This window comes from Alosa alosa, chromosome 9 (assembly GCF_017589495.1).
Source record: "Alosa alosa isolate M-15738 ecotype Scorff River chromosome 9, AALO_Geno_1.1, whole genome shotgun sequence".
Classification (NCBI taxonomy): Eukaryota; Metazoa; Chordata; class Actinopteri; order Clupeiformes; family Clupeidae; genus Alosa; species Alosa alosa.
This window is the reverse complement of record NC_063197.1, coordinates 16581454-16603096: the sequence shown is the minus strand read 5'-3', so window position 1 is coordinate 16603096 and position 21643 is coordinate 16581454. Positions and strand designations below refer to the sequence as shown.

The window sequence follows — 21643 nt, the reverse complement described above, 5'->3', positions numbered from 1 at the left end:
ACACGGTTCATAAGACATTGAAATGTGGCTGGCGCATTGCGTAAACCAAAACTCATAACAGAGTAGGAATACAAGCCAGACGGTGCCCGATATGACAAAGGGACTTGGTAATAGCCTTTGAGCAAGTCAAATTTACTCTCAAACCTGGCTGATCCTACCCTATCAACACAATCTTCAACCTATGGGAGTGGAAAAAAATCTGGTTTTGTGATGTTATTTAGTTTTACGGTAATTTGTACAGAATGTATATGTCCCATATTTACCAATGTCCTGTCATCTACCGGACAAGAGCACCCAATCTGTTACATCCTGCCTTCTAGGCTATGTAACCAGAGAGGGAAGACTATGCGGATTTGCCGTATAAAGAGATGTATTTATTTAATATAAAGAATTAACAACATAGGTTAAGTAAAGTCAGTATAAATGTTAGGTTGGAAAATAAAAGTGTATGCGATAGGAGAAATAAGGTGTCGTGCGTAAAGAAACAAAACGCCAAAAAGGTGCGGGAGAGGAGGAGAAGCAGCGGCCTCCACAGCCAGGTCTGGAGCGATCTTAAAGGGAAATTCCATTATTTAGCACTTTGAGTCCCTTTTCTGGTTTGTTTTGGATGAACTAGAGTGGTGGACATCGAAATTTTGACGATTGGTCTCGACTTTTCTGACTCGTTTTGAATCGCCTTTGACTACTCAGAGTGGCTGCCAACAGGCATAGTGTAGGCTACTCAAACATGTCCTAAAACAACCCTTAACGTTCGTTTTCAAAACTGTGCAACCGAGTGGTTAGTGGTGTTCGTTGATTATTAAAAGCAAATATATCGGCGCAATGTATGATTTCCAGCTGTCTTATTTGCTATTGTGGAACTATTTATTCAGACACCTCACAACCACTCAATTTTGAACCTGAAGCATAGACGGTGGCACAGTAATATCAACGTGCAATGAGTCTTCCAACAGAAATCAATGTAGAGGAGACACAAGACAGGAAAAAGCAACAAGGAGTAGGAGCCCGGCAGGTCTGTGACAGTATGCTTTAACCATTTCGACGGCAAAGCATGAAAACTCGTAGTGGGAAAAACAACGTAATCACAGGGGCAGTCCCTGATATTCCTGGCATGAACGGACCATTAACCCCTACTGGAAATGAGACATCCTCGATGAAGTAGAGCTTTGAGCGATTTCTGGGCCACAAGCTGGAGGACCGAGGAGAGAGGCCCTATGCAAATAGAGCTTTGGGATGCAGCCTATGAATGTTCACTGACAGGATCCAATGTGATGCCTACTTCCTGGAAAGTGTGCTAGCCATTTTCATTTTGCATCACTGATCAGTATCATCACAGATTATATGATGCACCTTGCTGTAGACTACAATATGGTGGTTACTGATCCATTTTCCAAGCACAAACATAAATGACAGACTGAGGTGCTTTCAAAATCTGTATACTTTTATTCACTAAGGTCACATAGGTATTCACATCTTTGGAAAATACATGTAGGTGTAGGAGGGCTGCTGACCCATTAGTTTATCATTGTCATCATTATCATCAACACGTATGCTGGCAGTTGCGTAGAGGCATCCTATGACACATACTGCATCTCAGTATGTGCATTCCTGTTGGGTGGTGGTGGGGCAGCAGCCACACGCTGCTTAAACAGGCAGGGGAAGGTCCTCCGAAAGGCCTTGCGGAAATGGGCCCCCATGAAGGCATATACAACAGGGTTGATGCAGGAGTTAAGGTAGGACATGCAGTGTGCCCAGATCTTCAGCTTGTAGGTGCAGTAGTTGTACTGGAAGTGTGGGCTGAACGCCCGCACCAGGATGTAGAGCTGGATGGGGCCCCAGCACAGCAGGAAGAGCTGCACCATCACCAGGACCATGAGTGACAGACGGGCCCTAAAGGCCGCCGAGCGCTCAGTCAGGACCTGCAGCTGCACAAGGTGAGAGGGTGGGGGTGAGATAAGGAGCCAGGTGGAATAATAAACGTTACAGTCTGTCAGTTGCTTACACTGATATGAAGTAAGGTAAGTTCATACTCTGCTGTAAGACATATTTTAAGTCCATTTCTGGGACAGACAAAATATCACAATGGAGGCCTAAATGGATGTGCAAAAATGTTCTTGTGTGCCCCAGAGAGTTTCGCATACACACCAGATACTGTCTTGTGCACACCAGAAACTCAAGTTCCTTAGAGGACATGGGCAAAAACAATTGTTTAGTAAGTTTCTGGTGCCCGTCTGGAAACTTAGTGGTGTACATGAGAAACCTATTTTTTGTGTCCCCTTATACGTTACCCTCCATAATTATTGGCACCTCTGCTAAAGTTGACTAAAAACAGGTATAAAAAATAATCCCCACAGCCCCTCCACCATAATTCTCATTAGGCATGGGGTTCTTTTCAGTATAGTAATTTTTCTATGTACGCCAAAACTGTACCTAAAGTGTTTCTTATCAAAGAGTGCCATTTTTATTTCATCTGACTATAGACTACAATTCCAGACAAAGTCACTGTAGCATTCAGTAACTCATGCTGTTTCCATTTGTAATTAAATGACAGAAAAGGCTTTTACCTTGATGACCCCAAGATGATACCTTTTTCTATAACTTTCTAACAGTGGTTCTTATGGAATTGTTTGCCTCTCTTACAATCCTCCATATACTGTGCATGGGGGCTGTACTGTAGGTGCTTACTGTTCTGTACTGTAGGACACATTTTGAAAGATATTTATGGAAAGACAGGTGGAGTTGATGCATACACATATTAGTCAGAAGCACTACATAAAGTTACAGTCTATGATCCTATATATATCCTATATATGATCCTATATATATGATTTTATACTATAGTATAAAAGATTGCTGATATTTGAGCTGAACTGCCAAACTGTCAAATTACCCCCAAATTACATTAAATAGATTACTATTATGGTCAAAGTTTTGACAGTGACAGACATTTTGTGACTTTGCTGCTTCAGTATTTTTAAGTAGCACAGGAGTGAAGTTACTGTGTTGTCTATCAAAGGCTATCTGGGAACCCATGGGAAAGTTATAAAGGAAAGTATCTAAAAAATAATTAATCAATGTTTTGCCGCTCTATACATTTCTTTTATTTTCTATGTTTCTAGTTTCCCTGCAGTATGCCTGCCTGGTAATAACTGGAATTGCTGGTAATATCCAACTGATCATGCTGCACAATAAACTACAAACAATGTGAATCACCACCACAAAAACTGAAGCAGCAAAGTTTGCGAACCACAAAATGTGCATCACTGCCAAAACATTTGGCCATGACCGTCAGTGCTTTGCATGCAATTATACAAAGAAAATAAAACTCAAACGTCCCATACAGTTACCTGGTAGTTGTTGTCAATGGGCTCAACAGAGGAACGGCCCATTTGGTGGAGCATGAGCAAGTAACAGATGCAGATGGTGAACAGGGGGAGCAGATACACAGCCAGAAAGTTGTACAAGATGAAAATGTTCATGTGCATCGCAGTAGGGAAGGTCTCGGTGCAGAAGACCTGAGGGCCATGTTCTTCCTCAACCATAGTTCTGCTGTACAAAGGCACTGGAACGGACAGCAGAAATGACCCTGATAAAAAAGGCAGGAATAGAGATTGTCATGCAACCCTTTCAAGATATTCAGGCATAGAAAATAGATCATACATAGGCTAATTTGATTGAAAATGACCAACATATCAACAATCAATTATATACTTCTTATCTTAAACATACTACTTTAGTAGGCTACTAATTACTGCTAATTATATGCTAAACTGTTAAATTATGAATCACATTAATATATGAGATTAGCCATCATCTTGTGAAAATGTTAACCAAATGAAGTAGTGGAAGTATTCTTGTAGGCCTACAATTTTTGTTTGGTAATACTTTACCTTAAAACATGGGCTAAATTTGTAGAGTAGGCCAAATTAAATTCTACAAAACGCACAAATTATTGTGAGAAATATTCGGGATACAGTGTAGAGGCCTAAGCCAGCAGGTGATGGTACAATTAGACACGTACCTATCCATATGCCAAGGCTGACTGCGGCAGCTACCCTTGGCGTTCGGTACTGCAAAGAACGGATGGGATACACTGTCGCGTACCAGCGGTCCACACTCATCACGGTCAGTGTTACGCACGTGGCTTGGGCAGACACCTGTCAACATGTAATGTACCTTTAAAACTGCTGTTGTACAGGTAGACTTATAGGGAAGATTTGGCGCAGGGTAAATAACATTTGTTTAACAAAATTAGTCTGCAAAATAATGTATCTGTTGATAAAGATTGCCAACAGATGTCTTTGTCATATATACAGTAATATAATATATTTCTGGTTCGATATCAAAAGTCGAATGGGAAAAAAATAATATTCTTAAAACTGACATGTTGGGCTATGATGCTGGTGAAAAGGTACCTGTTGGATGTAGCTGACCAGTTTGCACATTAAGTTCCCAAAGACCCAACTTGGCAAAGGATAAAGCATTGCAGTGAATGGTATACAGCAAACCAGAAAAACAATGTCCGTTGTGGCCAGGCTTGCTAAAGAAATACAAGCAGTTATATAAATAAATAGGCAACATATAGCTCAAAGTGTAGCCACTAAATTATTTGAATAATTTAATTCAGACTTACCAATGTAAACATTTGTTGCACTCCTCATTTTCTTATGCTTGTATATAACATAAAGAACTAATGAGTTTCCACAGACTCCAAAGATCATAAAAATGACAAAGACGAGTGGCACAAGCCAGGCGTCTACTAGTAACGCAGATTCATATGGTCCCGAATTACTGGTACAAATATCCAACTTGCAAGACGTTTCGGAGTCATTTGATAAGATAACTGACATATTCAATACAAAACCTAAGTTATCCATGGTTTAAAGATGCGCATGTGTGGCTGTCTTTGTTTTGTCCGTCAGCTGCACCTTGTCTCTCAGGTGCAAAGGGGTTTTAAGAGGGAGGGATGGCTGAGGTGGGGGGGGGTTGAACTATGCGGACATTATTCCCTAGAGGCGGAACCTTAATTTGATATAACAAAAATATTGTTTGAAGAGGCACGTTGACCATTAATTTAATGAACGTTTTTTCGAATAGTCAACACACTGCTGTTTATCATACTGACCATTAGATGCCAGAATTTCTGTGCAATCAATTGAACTCGCTCATTGAGTCTCAGAGAAAACAATTTAAAAAACAGCTTTCAACTGATTTTAGATTTTAATGAGGGTGTTGATGAGTACATGGCTTTCATCCTGTCAAGAGTTTCATTTTAATGTTGTGATTGCTTAAAATTCAAGCATTTTAAATTAAACCCACACCCATTATCCTTGCACAATATAAATACACACCAATGTCACACACATACAAATAAGCATATCATATATTAAACAACTATACAGACAACTTAAAGCTTATAATCATACAAAGTGTGACTATTCATCTTCTATTGGCACATGTTGTGTACAGATGTGATTTTAAAAAGGAGGATGCAATGTATAAACATATGTCTAGTAAAAAGTTATTACTATTTGCTAAATCACAACTTCCTGTGAATAGAAGGGCTACATATTGGGGTATTTTTTAAGTTCATAATATAATGTGTCAGCCCATCCATAAATGCACTTTAAAAAAACAGATATCACACCACAGATAACATTCATGAGGGTATATTGATGCCTGAGACACTAAGATCACAGACTCTGCAGACTTTGGTTAATGATACCAGTGGACATAAAAGACAAAGGGAAAAAAAAACATATTCTCTGACATTAAATGACCCTGGTTGACTGAACCACTGACTCTGGTTGTAAAGGCTTTAAGTGTATAAATGTATAAACACACACACACACATATCTGCATGTACAAACATGTCACATAGAACGAAAAACATAACCACTTTGGCGTATGCACCCAAGGCAGAGGTGCTTGTCTCTCTACAAATAACACAGCACCTTACAGCTCAAAGGAGGGTTTAGTCCATGGGATTTCAAGTACCAAGAGATAATGACAACTTCCCTCAGAGCTGTTGTTAACCTGATGGGTAAGATTCTATCTATGGTATACATTCTAATATGGAGTGAGTAGCAGAATCAGATACAACTGGTTTGCACACTGGCCCATCGAGTTAGAATGAAATGACAACCGAATTAAAACCTATCTGTGTTCATGAGGGAAATAAGAAAATGAGGTACCATCAAGGTGTTTATACACTGCCCTCACAGTACCTCACCAGTCATCAGTTGTGTCATGTACCATGTTTTGAAGTGTGTATAGTAGGCCTATACAAAAAAGGTGCATCAGATATGTGTGAGGCCTCTTGGTAATGGCAGTGGTGCTGTGTTGAGGTTTATATAAAGAATTTAAGAGACACAATAACCCAATCACGGACCATTAAGGTCAGATAAATGTCGACATGGAAGCCACTGAATTGGACTGAATGCAGAACTACACTTCACTTGGAAAGAGTAATAGAGTAAGTACATTAAATGAAAAAAACCCTGAGCTAAGAAACTTTTATGAGAGAAAGGGTCATTTGAGATGATTTACAAAGTGGACAGAAGATGAGAACAAACATCTCCGTACTCTAAGATTTCTCCAAGCTGAGCAGAAACAGATGAGCACAGTGCTGGTAAAACAGACATAAATATTTGTTCTATGTGATATTAGAAGTGTAGTGATTTTTGGAAAAAATGAGCTAAGGACATTTGTTTTGTTGTAGCCGGGGGGTGGTTGGGATGGCGGGGGCTTGAGCTCTTCAACTTAAGTCCAAGGCCTCCAATTTGTGCATTTGAATTCAAATGCACCAAAAAGCTTGCAAGAAAACTCATTTGCATTCATTTCTAGGCTTTTGGAAATAATTCCAAGAGTGCGAAAGAATGCTGTCCACTGAATACTACAACTCAACATCAGTGACAGCTGGATAGAAACCGACGGCACCAACATGACAATGTCCTGTTGGCATCCTCAAATGAATGAATTAAAGTAAAATAATCAAACACACATCATCAGTAAGCATTGAGCACTAGGCCCTTTTAAAGCATTAAGTAACATTGGCTGAATTGATCAGTGATGTCAGGTTTCCTTAGATGAAAAAGATGTGTGTGTCATCAGGAGGGCTAAACAAACTTATTATGAATACAATGTTGCAATTATCAGCTAATTTTCATTGCATCGACTTATAACTGGCTTCAATAAGTTCTGTAGGTTTTCCATCACCGATGGGCCCTAAAAAACATAACAGTGTCGATATAGGTTTTGCATACTGGCACTGTGTGAATGATGCAAAGTACTGTTTTTGCACACCTACAATATTACTTTACTGGCAGTTCATATATAATGCTGTGCATTAATGTCACATTATTATATCATTGGGCCCCTCTGCTCATGCAAACATTTGTGCTATTCATATCTTGTGTCTTTTGATAAGTGCTTCCTATCTATAATGCCAGTGAGACATCATGCTAAGTTTGTTGTGCTAGTATGTATTGTTGGAGGATGATATCTGACGTGTTGCACCTTCAGGACTGTTTTTCTTTTTAGGTATATTTTTTGCCTTTATATCAATAGGACAGTGGAGAGACAGGAAGCGAGTGGGAGATGTGAGCCCCCAACCACGATTTTTTTTCTATACATGCACTATCCACTGAAGGGGCACTCTCAGAAAGAGATGGTCATGTAAAATGATTAATCAAATAATTTGTTCTAGAAGATAATTGGGTCTGTGTGGGACATTATGGTCATTTTGTAAGACAGACATGCAGTCCTGTGATATGAAACCAAGCTAATAATGATGTCCCCCCTTTGACCTTTACTTTTTCTGTTGTTTTAAAGCCGCCTCTCTAGGAACCAGCCACCAGAGACATGTTCCCTAATCTACTGACCTATTGACAATGTGTGCCATCGTGAGTGTATGTGTCCAAAGGGAAATATTGTGAAATACATAGCTAAACCTATCAATACAGCATCCATCAATACAGAATTTCAGTATTGACAGAATCCTACTTACAAGCCAAATCTCATAATAAAGCTGCTTCCTCAGTGTTACTACTGGCTAATGGGGTGGCAGTGACTCCTCCTGCCCATGCATCCTTTCCTCGATCTCGCTCTCATCTTCTGTCCTGTCCATCTCTCAGCTCATCTGGCCCAGGTAAGTGGACAGAAGGGGTTGGGGTGGCAGGAACTCCTCTTGGTTGTTCTTCACCTCGGTCTGGCGTGCCCCATTACAGTCAGAACCTAGGGCAAACCATTCGTAATGGTCACTGGCTATGCCTTCTGACCTGCCAGACTTACACTAGAGTGTTCATTATCGAGGCCACTCTTGAATTGCCTCTGTGTGTGTGTATGTGCTGATCTGATTTATAGTGACATACTGCACTTCATTTATTCTTTGTATACAGTACTCACTCTGGGAGATGAGGTCCATGTACTGGCAGACGGCATGAAGCAACAACCTTTCATAGCTGGGGATTTTAAAAGAAACAAAAAACAGAAATGTGATTACTATTTTCCTTCATCAGTCTACTTCAGCACGGAAGCTTTATATTCTTGAACACACATATACATCACCGTAAATTTGGGAGATAATTTACAACATGCTCCAGAATTCCTCAGAACAAGGCTGCATAGGTTGGACAAAGCCACGCTCTTACCTGCTCTGAAGATTAGTGATGTAAACAGAATGGGGCTGAGCCCTGAAAAAACGCAGGAGATCTTCCTCAATGACCTCCAGGGTGCCCTGAAACAGTGACAACCTGTTCTGATTCTGCAGTCAGGGCTGCCTTCAGCAATGATACTAAAGATTATGAGGGGAAATGGATTTCTGATTTAACACACAGCTGCTTGAGGTGACATTACGGTTTTTCATTCCCTTCTAAGGCATTCGAGTTGTTATGCCTGTACACTCGTGTTTTTTTTTTTTTATGAATTTATCAACATTTGTGCTTAACCAGAGTTTTCTTTGTCCCCAAGACACCAAAAGACCTTAGAGAAAATCACATTAGATTTTCCGATCTCTTCAGCAGAACATTTTGGTGGTAAAATGATGACTCACAATTGGGATATTTTTCCGCTTCAGACAGACACGCAACCTGCGGTCGATCTTCTGGAAGCAGTCCTGAGCACTGAAGGCAGGGTTGACTGTAAGGAATGAAGACAACACAACTGAGTAGTCCGATAACACATACGGTTGCCACTTATTATGCCAAACTCAAATCTGTCTCTGTGCTTAACTCAGTTTAGCAACACCTGTACAACACATAAAGTAGTTGTGTAATGTGGACACCTAAAACAGTTGCATGAGACCAGTATGAAAGCACTCCCTTGTGTAAACATGGAGAATGACCTTACACATTAAACAAAATACGATTACACAAGGGGAATGAGAAAAGCATCTGATAAAGCTTGACCTACTCTCCCTCTGGTCCTTGAGCGGTTGGTTGGCGCAGGTCCTCTTGGCCTCCTCCTCCAGCAGAGCTAACAGTTTCTCCTGTTCCTCACCGGAGCGATTCATGAAATCACTCCAGGTCTGGGGGAGACACACAAATACATACAGCACATTAAATACACATAAACATACAGAAGAAGTTCCATTCACATGAAACCTTACATGCCAATTAATCTGGTATTTTCCCCTAGCCTGGAAGTCAGCTGAATTGACCGTACCCACAAAATGTGAGGGCAGGAAATTCGGACTGGAGTCGCTCCATTGAGATGCCTATATGCCTGGTTAAGATATGTCCAGGCAAATCAAATCATTTGGGCAGACGTTATACAATGATGGACAGATGAGCAACCGTGAAGCAGTCATACAAATCACCTGAGTGCACTTGAGTTCATTTTGTTTACAACAAAAATCGCTGTCACTGGGAAAACAACAAGTTTAGATTCGGCATTCGTGTCTGTTATACAAGATAATTACAGTGCAATAAGTTTAAAAGATGAAAATGGCGATTAAAGCATTTAACAACCCTCAAATTTTGTAGGTGGGGTAAATTCGGGCTGCCTTCCAGGCAAGGTTGAAACACACCTCATGAAGAAATCCAAATGTTACCAGACTGAAATTCTGATAAAAAATACGACCCAATGGAGGGTTCATGGACATTCAGTTAAAGAATTTCCATTCAGTATGCACCAGGCTAAACTATCCCATATCTACATTCCTTAAAACATTAGTGTTATGCTTGTAGTTGTGGATTACCGTGATGAAATATACTTAACAGTCAAGTCCAAGTGCCCAGAACGTCCCGGGTTCGAGTCCAACCTGGGTTATTTTCCCAATCTCATCTCTCTCCCACTCACTTCCTGACAGTCTCTCATTATCCTATCTCAATAAAGACTAAAAGCCCCAAAAATATACACATGTATATAAAAAATAAACAATTTAGTTGTACCTCGGCATAGTTCCCATTGGTGCAGGCTTCAGTGAATATGGTGGGGATGGCAGAGTCACAGACTTCGCCCTCCTCTTTGACACATTCATCTCTCTCCAGGAGATTAGCCAGGTAGCGAGCTATTAGGCATCACAATATGAGTGGGTTAAAATCTTATTGAATCCTTACTTCTGTTGTAAAGCCTTAAAGTACAACGCAGGACGAAACTAGATAACACGTAATCTCAAGATATTGTAAGGTAGCTTACTGTTCTCTTGTCTTCTAAGGCTCTTCTTGCCCTTTGCTCTAGGGATGAGGTCTGAGTTGCGGATTGCTTGGTTGATGAAGAATTGCTTTTTCTTGGCCGGTGAGACACGCTTGGCTGGAGAGTTAGGCAGAGATCTTGGCGGCTCATCGATAAGGCTGACAAGAAAATGTGGAAACTATGATGAGTGACTGGAGTAACACTTTCATTTGGATATAGAGGAAGGTTGATGCATCAACATAATCAATTTTTTTGCAAACAGAATGTCATAAAATTATTCTATGTGGAAAGACATGAAATGCAATCCATATATCTAATCCATAAAGCAAACGTAGAGAGAGAAAAAATCCCACTGCTGACTTTGTGGATAATTATGGATTCACAATACTGTATTTATGTCAGTGAGTGATAATACATTGAGTGAATACTTCTTGTTTGTTCAAGAAACAAAAACGCCCTGATCATGGTAAATCGCTTCATCACAGTGCCTAGTTTGCCCACAGCTGCAAAGAAATGGGTCAGTGGGTTTATGTTTCAAAGTCCCGCCCACATTAAATTATTTGCTGCCACAGAAATACCGTGTCGTCTCCGTTTCAGATACTAAACTGAGCAAATCGCCAGTGTAACATATGCCAACATTTTCCCCAATAATATGACATGAAAAAATGTAACGTTAAGTTACGGCACCTAATGTAGTTTTCGCTACATTTCAGTGGTAATAATATCACACTAAATTGGGCTCATCCAACCGTAACAAAATAAGTGTAGATCGTTGCAGACAGCTGCTGTAGTCAACAAAGATGACAGCCTTCCGTACACTTCTATTAGCTCCTCTGATTAACTACGGATAGGTAGCTTCTAGGTAGCCACCGACCAGAAAACAATAACAATGGCTCATGTTTACATTACTTAATGTCGCCAACAATACAATTAAATACTGCTTATTTAACACTATGATCACCGAGACACTTTCCTACATCAAAGGGAAAATCTTCATGCCCTTTATATATGTAACGTTATATTGTTTGGTCAGTTAAGCAGAGGGTTAGGCTAGGCTTACTAGCAGCTAGCTAGATAGATAGATAGAAAGCTAATATAATCGCGACCTTTAACCAACAGCTAGGCTACTGACAACAGGATGACGCTTATATAGATGAACTGCTACATGACGGAAAACATTAGGCCTAGATGCATGCAGAGGAAAAACCAAAGCAATACATAGCCAGTATAACACTGCTAGTCGAATATGTTGTGCTAACGTTAACGTTACACCCACTCACATTAAGTCCCGTTCATCGGTGTTGTTATTGTCGTTGGTTAGCACAACCATCCTGCTTAGTAACTAAAGCTGTGCACAGAAAGCACAGCAAATTCTGTAAAAATAAATAAAGACGTCTCGGGCGACCCACTGCAAAATTGTTTCTAAATGTAACTGTAAGCTAGTAGGACACCCTAGCGTCTTTCCGAAGAAGTTGGCCGCAGTCGGCACTGACCAAGTAAAAGGAAGCGATTCAGAACGAGGCTGTGCGTCCAAGTGAACTGTGTTATGGAGAAAAGTTGCGTGATCAGGTGCCTTGCAGCGACCTATGCATCGTTCTTTCTTTGAAAACATCTTACTTCAGATGAATTAAACGGTCAGGCACAAAAACTTAAATAACACATATTTTTTGGTTAATCACATTGACGATCAATGGCTTTAGGCGACGGGGTAAGTACATTAAGTAAATAAAGCTAGGACAGCCTACTAGGCTTGCTAATGTGTAGCCGCCTTTCTGTACAGTTGTGGATTCTATTGTCATTTATTCGTATTCGGACGTTTATTGTTTCTTGTCGACTGTGTCTCCAGGTATAAAATAATGCAGAGAAGGAAGGGAGAGCGTTTGAAAGAAACCGTGGAGTCTCAAGTACCTTTTGGTCCAAGTAAATTTGTGTGTGATTTAATGATGGTGGAATCAATCAAATGTGTACCGAAGATGAAAACTAAACGGCGAAACGGCTCGGTTAAAACACACCTGATGCCAAAGGACTCAAATAGCCCTACCAGCAGGCCCTCACAGCAGTCTCAGTCAGTGAATCCATCTGGCGACAAAAGTGGCTCCTCAATTTTGAAAATATCTGTCGACCTTTGGCCTGTCCTCTCCATGGCTGTTGAGCCCCTTAAAATGGACCAACATGAAATATCTTATGATGATCTGAAAATGACAGAAATCGGACTCTCAAATGAAATAAAAACTGATAAACATTTGAAAGAAGTCAAGTCTATGACTATTAATAAAAAACTAAAACTACACCAAGTGAATAAACCTATAATGGGGAGTAATAAAATCGTGCTGCCTCCACTGAAATCATCCATTCTGCCATCAGCATCTAACTTTGATAAATGCATAAAACCATGCTGCACAATGCCACACATTGATGTTTCAGAAAAACATCCTCTGGATTTTGCTCATGCTAAATCAAAAATAGAATTGGAATATGAAGAGACAAAGCCAAGATTTCTGAAGACTGATGCCATCAAGAATATCCTGAGCCAAAATGTATGCACTTTGATGTTATCTTCTAATATTGAGATTACCTTGTAGGTTTAGTCTTACCTTGCTTTAGGTGTTGCATGTGAAAAGTCATGACAGGCCATGAAAGATGGTTTGCGTTTCACTGATGAAAAGTAAATACAACTAATTATAATTGTGATGTATCGATTTGCTGCCTGTTTGCAGATGGCACCACAGTTGCAGCTCCCTGACATTTCTGTTTCAAGCATCCAAATGCTCATTGAGAGAGTGGAAAGGCAACTGGACAGGTGAGTGGGTTTCTGAGAAGAATTCAATAAAAAAAAATACTTTGTTTGATGGGTGGGCCAGGATAATGTATTTATTGGAATTGATATTAGTGTGTGTTGATCCTCAACATTTGCAACTAATTATTTTTTTCCATTAAACAAAGTCCACTTATCCTCCACACAGAATTATTGTATAGTTAAATAATGGAGACATCCAAAATTAGTTATCAATTAAATTAAGTTTAGCCAAAAAACATTTTCAACTCTGGACTAGATCGGAACCATGTGGAAAAGGTAGTGGAGGTGGACATGTAGTCATCATGGAGGTTTGATAGAGTAAATGAAGATTTTGTTTAGTTTTCAGCAAAGTAGAGAAAAGCAGGGTCAGACTGACCAGAGAGATGACAGGGCAATTTTGGTTGATTGCCCCAGTGAGGGCCTAAGTGCAACTGCAGACCCTAACTGAGGAACATCCAAACTAATTTGCTTCCACAAGCCACCTCAATTTGGCTGAGCACACTGAGTTACATTTGGAGGCAACTGAAAAACAATTATCCTAGATCAATTTAGTTAACAGCACCTCTGGCTGGCTTTGAAGATAGTGTTCTGACCTGTAAAAGCTTAGGAGACTTTTTAAAAGTTGTAGCCTACTTCATGATCAGATTTGACTAGATAAAGTTTTGTCAGGAGCTTGACAAGGTGACATACTGCACATTATTGTCGTATTTGCCTATGGCATACAATGCCCTGACAGTGAATATTGGTAAGCAAAGCTCTTTTAAAAAAATCTTACATACAAGAATACAGTATAAACAATGTATTTTCGTTACTGTGATTGGATAGATAGATACAGTACCTTCAGAATTATTGGCACCTTTGGTAAGTTGACTAAATATATAAAATATTCAAAAACATGTTGCCCACAATAATTGGCCCCCCAGCTTGTAAAACCTTCTTAAGCCTCCCTTTGACAATAAAACAGATTCTAATATGTTCCTATGACATATAAACCAAGAGGTTTTTAGACACTTCATCTTTGAACAACATCTGCCCAGATTGTACTAACTCCAGTAACTACGTTTACATGTGTAATTAAATGACTGGAAAGGCTTTACTTGGCATGCCCTCTAAATAATCTATTAGCAGTGAGGTCCCTTTTGATGATTTTTTGGGGGGATTTTTTTCTGTAACTCTCCAACAGTGGTTCTTATGGAATGTTTTGCCTCTACCATCCTCCATACTGTGCGTGGGGGTAAGATACCATGGGTATTTGTCCTAGCATGTTTGTCACATTTCCAGTTGATTAGAAGCTTTTAATTATTGTAAATATTGTCATAAACTACTTCTGAAATTTAGAAATGTTCCCATTTTTCTTCAGGGGCAAAATAAAACTTCCTGAGATCAAGCTACCCCAAGCTCAAAGGGAGATGTCTGAGATGTCGGCCAGGATATCTTGCAGTCCTCCTCTCCATGAGAAGAATGTGAATCAGCTCGCTATCCTCCGCTTTCATAAGGAAACACATAATTTTCCCTGGTCTGTCAACAAATGAAAGCTACATTGAACCTGTATACTCACTAACACAGAAAACAAACGCAAACATGACTCCAGAAAATGTTTTGAGTATTAAATATTTATTCATAAATATTCTTTCCATATAGACATACTTTCTGAACACAGATAAATTACTACAGCCACAGTCAAGTATATATTACTATTTAAACACATTGTCCTTCAATACATTCTATTTTATGTCTTCACATGCTAACGCAGCTTGACATGGTAACAGATCTTGTTTTCCAAAAAAAAGAGTGCAGCATTATGCAGCGCATAGGGTTTACCTTTCATCTGACACTCATGAAACTGAGAAAAAATAGATAAAAAATAAATAAACATATCAAAACTGACCTAATGAAGGCGGTGTTTTAGTGGAGTAGTTTAGCAGAAGTGGTTTACCCAAATTTCCCCCTCAATTCACATATCCATCAAGATTATGTTTCATGTCCAAATCTTGCTCACTTGTCACAGATCTTTGATGTAAGCTAACAATGGTTAACAATGCTAACAATGTAAACTGCGGAAGTCATTACCATAGCCTAAAACACAGTGAGTTGTGAAACAGTCCAGTAGACTATTTTTTACATGATATCTCACATAGTATGTGATAATGCCATGATTTGTAAAATCTAAATGCCACAACGTAAAAGTTTAAATACATTTTGGTCTTACCCTGCCAACACCAATATAAGTTGACTGTCTTGAAAGGTAGAGTTGATTCTCATGATGATGTCGATTAATTTAATGTAACTGATACTTTTTTTTGACAAATAATATTAGTCAAACAATGCCATTTGGCGCTCATAATACTTTGCATAAAAAGTGTTGGCATACGGTCCTAAGAGGCAAAATTTGGACACCACATTTAAGTTTATCAACCATATTGGAGGTAAGTGAAAAAAGCTGTGTGTGTGTGTGTGTGTGTGTCACATAAGTACTACTTTAAAATAAGCTATACATCAGTTGTACACAATTGTGTACATATAGGCCAGAAGTAATAAGAAAACCCAGCATAATAGTTACAGTAAAATAAAAATAAACTGTCAGATAGTGCACATCATTTACTGTTTCAAAGTGCATCAGATTGATTATGGAAACATTCAGTAACAAACAGACTGGGATTTTGGGGAATGCATTGGTAGTTGTTTGCAGCATGCGGATGTATGAGTCATTTTTCCTCCTGAAATCGTAGTAGAAGATTTCCACATAGGATTTATCAATAAATTGTTACAACTACATGAATGGCCTTAAAGAGCCAGGGGGAACACAGTGATATGGAGCACAGCGATGATGGATAATGAACAAGGCACCAGACCTAAAACTTTGGAGGGCTCCCACCCCCTGACAGACGACCCATTTTGTCCGTTTTTCCACAAGCCTTTAAACCACAGCCAGGCTGCTCTCCTCAGACCTCACTGTCTTGTGTGGTTGCAACCATGAAAAGTTTGGTGGGATCTTTACTGCCAGAGGCCTCTCCTTTATGTTTTGACTTGTCGCCTGAAGACTCTTTCTTGGCCTTTGGTAGTCTTGTCATTGGGATGTCCTTGCCCTTGTTTTTTACCCCATCGGAGTGACCTTCTCTGACCCCAGACCCAGGCGATTTGGGAGATCCGGTGGGTTGAGCTGCCCTACTCGGGGTGGGTAACCGGGATGGTCGAGCTGCCACGTTGAGTGTCGGTGACTGGCTAGGTTGAGCTGCCCTGACTGGTGAAGAGGACTGGCCAGCGTGAGAGCTCTGGCTCGGTGACGCTGACCGGCTGGGTTCGCGGGTGGGAGATGACGACTGGCTAGTGACAGCTGCCTTGTGTTGTGGGGAAGACTGGCTTGTCTGTGACCTGGTTGGTGACGTGGGTCCACTGGTTATTGGCTGAATTGGTTGGCTTGGTAGCAGCCGGCTGGTTTGAGTGGTCTGAACAGCACCATTTACTGTCACCTCTCTGAGCTGGTCATCATCACTCTGTTCTTTCGCGAAGTTAACAAAAACCTGTAAGAGAGGATGAGAAAAGTGTTCTTATGTATCCCTGTGACCAATTTAATATTCAGTAATATTCAATTAATAATATAGAACTGTTATGGTTGTAAGCAGGGTGAAAAATAACATTACAGAGAAAACTGCATGCAGGTAAAACTTTCACTTTACACTTGTACACATATAGATGCCTTGATGAGTAACGTGCCAAACCAACCTTTTATACAGAAGTGTTAATAAACAAAGAATGCTGTATCCTTTGTCATTTTAAATCACCAAACAGGTAGATTTCAATGGCTAATTTCATTCAAATATATACATTTCATTATAAAAACCTGCATATGCAAACAAATCCTCAACTGGCCTAGCTGAAGACAACTCTGTAAGGAACATCTGGCTCTCATCTCACTCACCTGATCCAAAGTGGTCTGAGAGACAGAGTAGTCCGACACGCCCAGCTCCTCGTAGTTGTTGGAGAGCACGTCAAAGACGTAGGCTAGAGAGCATGCATGAGAAGGCAGCTGGTACTGCAGGACGTTCTGGTGCTTCTCCTTCAGTTCGATGCCCGGGAAAGCCCGTTTGAGGTAGGAGTCCACCAGGCAGGGCTCCTGTGAGGGCATGGAGAGCCGCAGGATTATCGTGTAGCCATCCCCAAACCTGACAGAGACAAGAGAGCAGGGAGATGAGAGCGAGTCGCACTTGTATAATCAATATTACAGTTGAATTATAACTCATACCACTGCTTCTTTGAATTTTCCATTGTGATGTGTTCTTTAGAATGTCAATTTTTTGCACACCCATGAAGTAGTTCAGTTTTTGGGCTGCATTGCACTTGTATATCAATTCGCCAAACTTCTTATGAAGTTTAAAATGAACAGTCACGTCAATTATGCTGCATTTGGAGTAAAACAGGGATTCTACAAAGGCTCAACAGAATTTTGGGATGCACTAGCTTGGCAACAATACAGATGGATAATGGTACATTTCTACCTGTTCTTGAGATGTTGCACTGTCCCCAGACACCGAAACCTGCCATTCACCATGATGGCCATCCGAGTGCATAGGGCTTCACATTCCTCCATGCTAAGGAAGCAAGCGGTGATAGATTAAGTCATTATGCAACAACACTAGTCTTTCAGTCAAAACATTACTAATCTGTGGTTTTTGGAGACCCTGACAATGCATGGGGATGCATATCTACCTGTGAGAGGTGAGCACCACAGCTCTGCCTTCTTTGATGACACTCAGGATGCAGTTCCAAAGGAAACGTTTGGCTTTGGGGTCCATGCCCGTGGTCGGCTCATCCTGACATGCACAAAGGACCACATTTCATCTCACTACACCTTATTTGATTAGCCCACACACAACACATAATATAACTTCCTGGAAAAAGAAAAAACAGTATTCTTTGCCTTCAAATTTTGGATATTATTGTAATATATTACATATATTTTGTATATATTTTCTGATTTTTGTAGATCATCATGGGCTTACCAGGAATATCACTGGAGGAGCTCCAATCAGGGAAATGGCAGTGGAGAGTTTGCGTTTGTTTCCCCCGCTGTAGCCTCCTGCTTCCTGCTCAGCATACTGAATCAGACCCAGCTTCCGCACGCCCCAGTCGGCCACCTGACGGAAAGAAAAACGTCCAGTCAGAGTTTCACTTTTTATCTGCAGTATATCGGACAATGTCAGTGTTTATCTGCTCTACATGTTCATCCTATCTCAACATAATCTGATTTGAAGCGTGCAGACCCACACCTCTTCTTAACTACTCAGTAAATGCAACACTAATGTTGGACATGCACATACAAAAAAACATGTTGATCTAGTTCTCATCATAGCACCATCTCCTCTCACGGATAACAAACCCATCCGCACCTTTGCCACGTTCTCCTCCTTAACCCCCCGCAGACGGGCGTAGAACTCCAGGTGCTCCCGACCTGTGAGCAGGTCACTGATGGCGTCAAACTGTGGGCAGTAGCCCATGAGCTGATGGACCCGCTCCATCTCAGTCAGCACGCTGGGGTTACAAAAACAATACGCCTTAGACTGCTGATCAGGGTCACATCCAACACATGCTTCATACTCTGGGTCCGGAAGTAGTGTAGTCAATCTTATGTGCACATATCACAAAGTCCTACACTTGCAATTTGACAGCATTTAAAATACATGATACGATGAGATATGATGCCTAGGACAAAACCTTTAAAAAAAAAAGTTGGATAAGTGTACTGAATGAGTGACCGAAGAGATGTAAAGCAACTCCTGTCAGTGCTCGTGATATTCAGTACCTGAACTGATTAAGATAAGCTTCTCCATGGGTGATAGTGGTGTCTCCTGTCAGCATGCGGAATGTTGTTGTCTTTCCAGCACCGTTTACTCCGAGTAGACCAAAGCACTGACAGAGAAGACATGAACAGACTTTTCTACATGAATGATACCGAGTTTATGAAAGGAAAGAGAGAGAGAGAAAGTAGAATGCAGCAGTCACTCACCTCCCCACGAGGGATCCCCAGACACAGGCGATCCACGGCTGGCTTCCTCCCTGCCTTGTATATCTGCACGACCACAAAGACTGTTTGTCAGCTATACCACAGGGTATTATTAAGAGGCAATTTGGTGTCCAGACACAACATCTGCAGTTGTGTTAGTGGTTGCATTTCTAACAGTAACAGTGGATTTGTAAATTACATTCCATCAAAAATAAGACATAAACTTCTAAATTGCCCATGTTATATTTTTTATGTGCATACCTTGCTCAGGTCTTTCATGCACAGTATGTCTCCTTGTGCTCTCCCGTTGCGTACTCTGTCTCTTTCTTTGGCAACGTCATCATCCTCTGGGCCAAGAGGGGGCAGCACTGGGTCAGACCAGGGCCTGGGCCCAAAGAGAAATGGAGGATACAGGGAAACGTCACATTAGGAACAGTGTATCTGGTATCACCAGATGAATAGCACATATTTGTTGAGTGTTATGGAAAGTATATTCTATTCCATTCTATACTGTGACACAGTTAGTATCGACAGATTTTTAAGTATGTGTGTTAATTAATGATAAACAGGCCTAAAGGCAGGTCATGGTTTGAAACTATTTTTGGCATGGTATACAATTGTACCAATCAGTAGATGCCTGTTGTTTGGTATACTATTAAAGATGCTAGCAGATGCCTATTGTACCTGAATTTGCAGAAGAAGCCATACTGTAGTAGAATAGTGAATATGAAGAACACCACTCCTTCAACCGCCATTGCAAATAAGTTCTTCCCCACAAAATCCCACGCCAGTGGATCCAGTGACTGCTTGGCACCTGCAGATAAAGAAAATACTAAAGTAAGAAAAACTTGCAGACTAATTTTGACACAACAACATGAAAACACAGGGTAGTCATGAGACAGTGCAGACATATAGGGGTATAATGGTGATAAACTACAGCAGCCTCCTCTGCCACCTTAAACCTGGCTGCTCATTAGACAAGAAATGTTAACCAGTCATATCAACTTTAATCACTTAACCAGTTCTTGGGTTGAACACCTACTTTTCACAACACAACTTTTCAGTAATCTGCCCTTAGGCATCTTCTAAATCGGAGTTGTTAGAGAACACTTTGTTTCATGGCTCACCGAGTCTCTGAAATGCATCGGCCATGGCCTGATTCTTCGCCATGTCAATGAGCCCTCGACCCAGGCAGAAGTGTGGGAAAATCAGGAAGACCTTCTTCAGAATCTTGTTGACGTAATTTAAATGCTGGGAAGCAGACACATAAAACAGGAGGAAGCGGAGAGTTACTTCCGCGGCATCTAAGGAATGTGAAAACACACTGACCCCACGGAGGACTTAGTACATTTGACCCAGCACAAAGATAACCCAATTACTTGGCACAAACATTTACACATACTGAAAAAAAGTAAATTTGGGAGACAAATGTGATGTAATGCACAAACTTCATTATACTTAGAACTCGGGGAGTATCACCCACATCCCCCATCATCATCCACATACCTCATCCACAAACAGCTCGAGGACAAATGTGGCAATGCTACCATTCATCCCAATGAAGAGGTTAACGGAGGTAAGGACCACGTAGGCTGTGCTTGGCACCTCAAACAGGAAAGATGCTGGGTACATGAGCGGTGTGATGGACCAGCTGTGGAAAGGGTCAGGGGTCACTGTTATGTCATAGGACTGTGTGTTGCTATAAATATAGTATATAAGTATAATAGTAATTCTAAAACTGATAGTTCCGGTCCTTGATTGTGATTGGCTGAATCATATTCGATGCCGTTGTAAAATGCAGCATAAACATACACCTTGACCGCATTTTGTTCTATATTATTGTGCTACCACAACTTGATAGAAAAGTTGGGAGTAGAGTAAATAAAGTATATACATGTAAGTATAGTTAAAACATTAGTAAGTTAGAACATTTATAAGAATGTGCATGTAGAGAAACTGAACATCATCAATATTATGAGACAGAGCAGTCATCATCTCTGATGATTTCCTGTCTGTCTAGTGGGATGGTGATGGTGAGTCTCTCACCCATAGAGCAAAAGCAGCAGGACGAGGGCGGGCAGGTTGGTCTCAGAGACGTAGGACTGCTGCTGAAAGCCGATGAAGATGAGCACCACCATGGTGGCTGACACAGAGTAGTTCAGCTGCAAGAGAAATTGCACACTTGTTATTGCGCCGCTATGTTTTAGAGA

General features: G+C 40.6%; 4 protein-coding genes across 8 annotated transcripts in view; 1 reads left to right on the top strand and 3 right to left on the bottom strand.

Annotated features, from left to right (window-relative positions):
- Positions 1-1445: 1445 nt before the first annotated feature.
- LOC125301041 (G-protein coupled receptor 54-like) lies at positions 1446-7548 on the bottom strand. The gene is made up of 4 exons (XM_048253295.1): positions 4416-7548; positions 4022-4157; positions 3348-3586; positions 1446-1925 (listed from the first exon to the last, which is right to left on the bottom strand). The coding sequence occupies exons 1-4, from the start codon at positions 4482-4484 to the stop codon at positions 1575-1577; spliced, it is 795 nt and encodes a 264-aa protein (XP_048109252.1). The 5' UTR covers positions 4485-7548; the 3' UTR covers positions 1446-1574.
- A 274-nt stretch (positions 7549-7822) lies between these two features.
- On the bottom strand, positions 7823-12111 carry r3hdm4 (R3H domain containing 4). Its single transcript, XM_048253296.1, has 8 exons — positions 11916-12111; positions 10639-10793; positions 10392-10510; positions 9412-9526; positions 9053-9138; positions 8652-8737; positions 8407-8462; positions 7823-8235 (listed from the first exon to the last, which is right to left on the bottom strand). Exons 1-8 carry the CDS (start codon positions 11963-11965, stop codon positions 8132-8134), a joined length of 771 nt encoding a protein of 256 aa, XP_048109253.1. The 5' UTR covers positions 11966-12111; the 3' UTR covers positions 7823-8131.
- A 39-nt stretch (positions 12112-12150) lies between these two features.
- On the top strand, positions 12151-15057 carry LOC125301039. Of its 4 annotated transcripts, none has more exons than XM_048253293.1 (5): positions 12151-12343; positions 12482-13172; positions 13353-13435; positions 14616-14680; positions 14793-15057. In XM_048253293.1, exons 2-4 carry the CDS (start codon positions 12492-12494, stop codon positions 14668-14670), a joined length of 819 nt encoding a protein of 272 aa, XP_048109250.1. In that variant the 5' UTR covers positions 12151-12343; positions 12482-12491; the 3' UTR covers positions 14671-14680; positions 14793-15057. The 4 variants fall into 4 exon arrangements, with proteins under 4 accessions (XP_048109250.1, XP_048109248.1, XP_048109249.1 ...); XM_048253291.1 differs by having other exon boundaries at positions 12154-12343; positions 14616-14666; XM_048253292.1 differs by lacking the exon at positions 14616-14680 and having other exon boundaries at positions 12159-12343.
- The window catches only part of abca7 (ATP-binding cassette, sub-family A (ABC1), member 7), a 30769-nt gene continuing 24153 nt past the window's right edge, over positions 15028-21643 (bottom strand). For both annotated transcript variants that reach the window (XM_048253289.1, XM_048253290.1), the window contains 13 exons: positions 21480-21595; positions 20940-21084; positions 20561-20684; positions 20118-20247; positions 19695-19818; positions 19437-19499; positions 19233-19339; positions 18820-18961; positions 18433-18567; positions 18140-18243; positions 17929-18021; positions 17352-17595; positions 15028-16953 (listed from right to left, as the gene is read on the bottom strand). In XM_048253289.1, the coding sequence (XP_048109246.1) occupies positions 16375-16953; positions 17352-17595; positions 17929-18021; positions 18140-18243; positions 18433-18567; positions 18820-18961; positions 19233-19339; positions 19437-19499; positions 19695-19818; positions 20118-20247; positions 20561-20684; positions 20940-21084; positions 21480-21595 (2106 nt within the window). In that variant the 3' untranslated portion in view covers positions 15028-16374. The remainder of the gene's footprint in view (positions 16954-17351; positions 17596-17928; positions 18022-18139; positions 18244-18432; positions 18568-18819; positions 18962-19232; positions 19340-19436; positions 19500-19694; positions 19819-20117; positions 20248-20560; positions 20685-20939; positions 21085-21479; positions 21596-21643) is intronic.

What these genes read in the sequence shown, in the direction of transcription:
- r3hdm4 (XM_048253296.1), bottom strand. Translation starts at nt 11,965, where the DNA reads ATGGTTGTGCTAACCAACGACAATAACAACACCGATGAACGGGACTTA. An exon ending in AGCGGAAAAATATCCCAATT is followed by an intron (nt 8,738 to 9,052) that starts GTGAGTCATCAT and finishes TCACTGTTTCAG; the next exon opens with GGCACCCTGGAGGTCATTGA. An exon ending in CATGGACCTCATCTCCCAGA is followed by an intron (nt 8,236 to 8,406) that starts GTGAGTACTGTA and finishes GGTTTGCCCTAG; the next exon opens with GTTCTGACTGTAATGGGGCA.
- LOC125301039 (XM_048253291.1), top strand. Translation starts at nt 12,492, where the DNA reads ATGCAGAGAAGGAAGGGAGAGCGTTTGAAAGAAACCGTGGAGTCTCAA. An exon ending in GTGGAAAGGCAACTGGACAG is followed by an intron (nt 13,436 to 14,615) that starts GTGAGTGGGTTT and finishes ACTCTCCAACAG; the next exon opens with TGGTTCTTATGGAATGTTTT. An exon ending in CCTCCATACTGTGCGTGGGG is followed by an intron (nt 14,667 to 14,792) that starts GTAAGATACCAT and finishes ATTTTTCTTCAG; the next exon opens with GGGCAAAATAAAACTTCCTG.
- LOC125301041 (XM_048253295.1), bottom strand. Translation starts at nt 4,484, where the DNA reads ATGCTTTATCCTTTGCCAAGTTGGGTCTTTGGGAACTTAATGTGCAAA. An exon ending in TGGTCAGCTACATCCAACAG is followed by an intron (nt 4,158 to 4,415) that starts GTACCTTTTCAC and finishes ACATGTTGACAG; the next exon opens with GTGTCTGCCCAAGCCACGTG. An exon ending in CCATTGACAACAACTACCAG is followed by an intron (nt 1,926 to 3,347) that starts GTAACTGTATGG and finishes CACCTTGTGCAG; the next exon opens with CTGCAGGTCCTGACTGAGCG.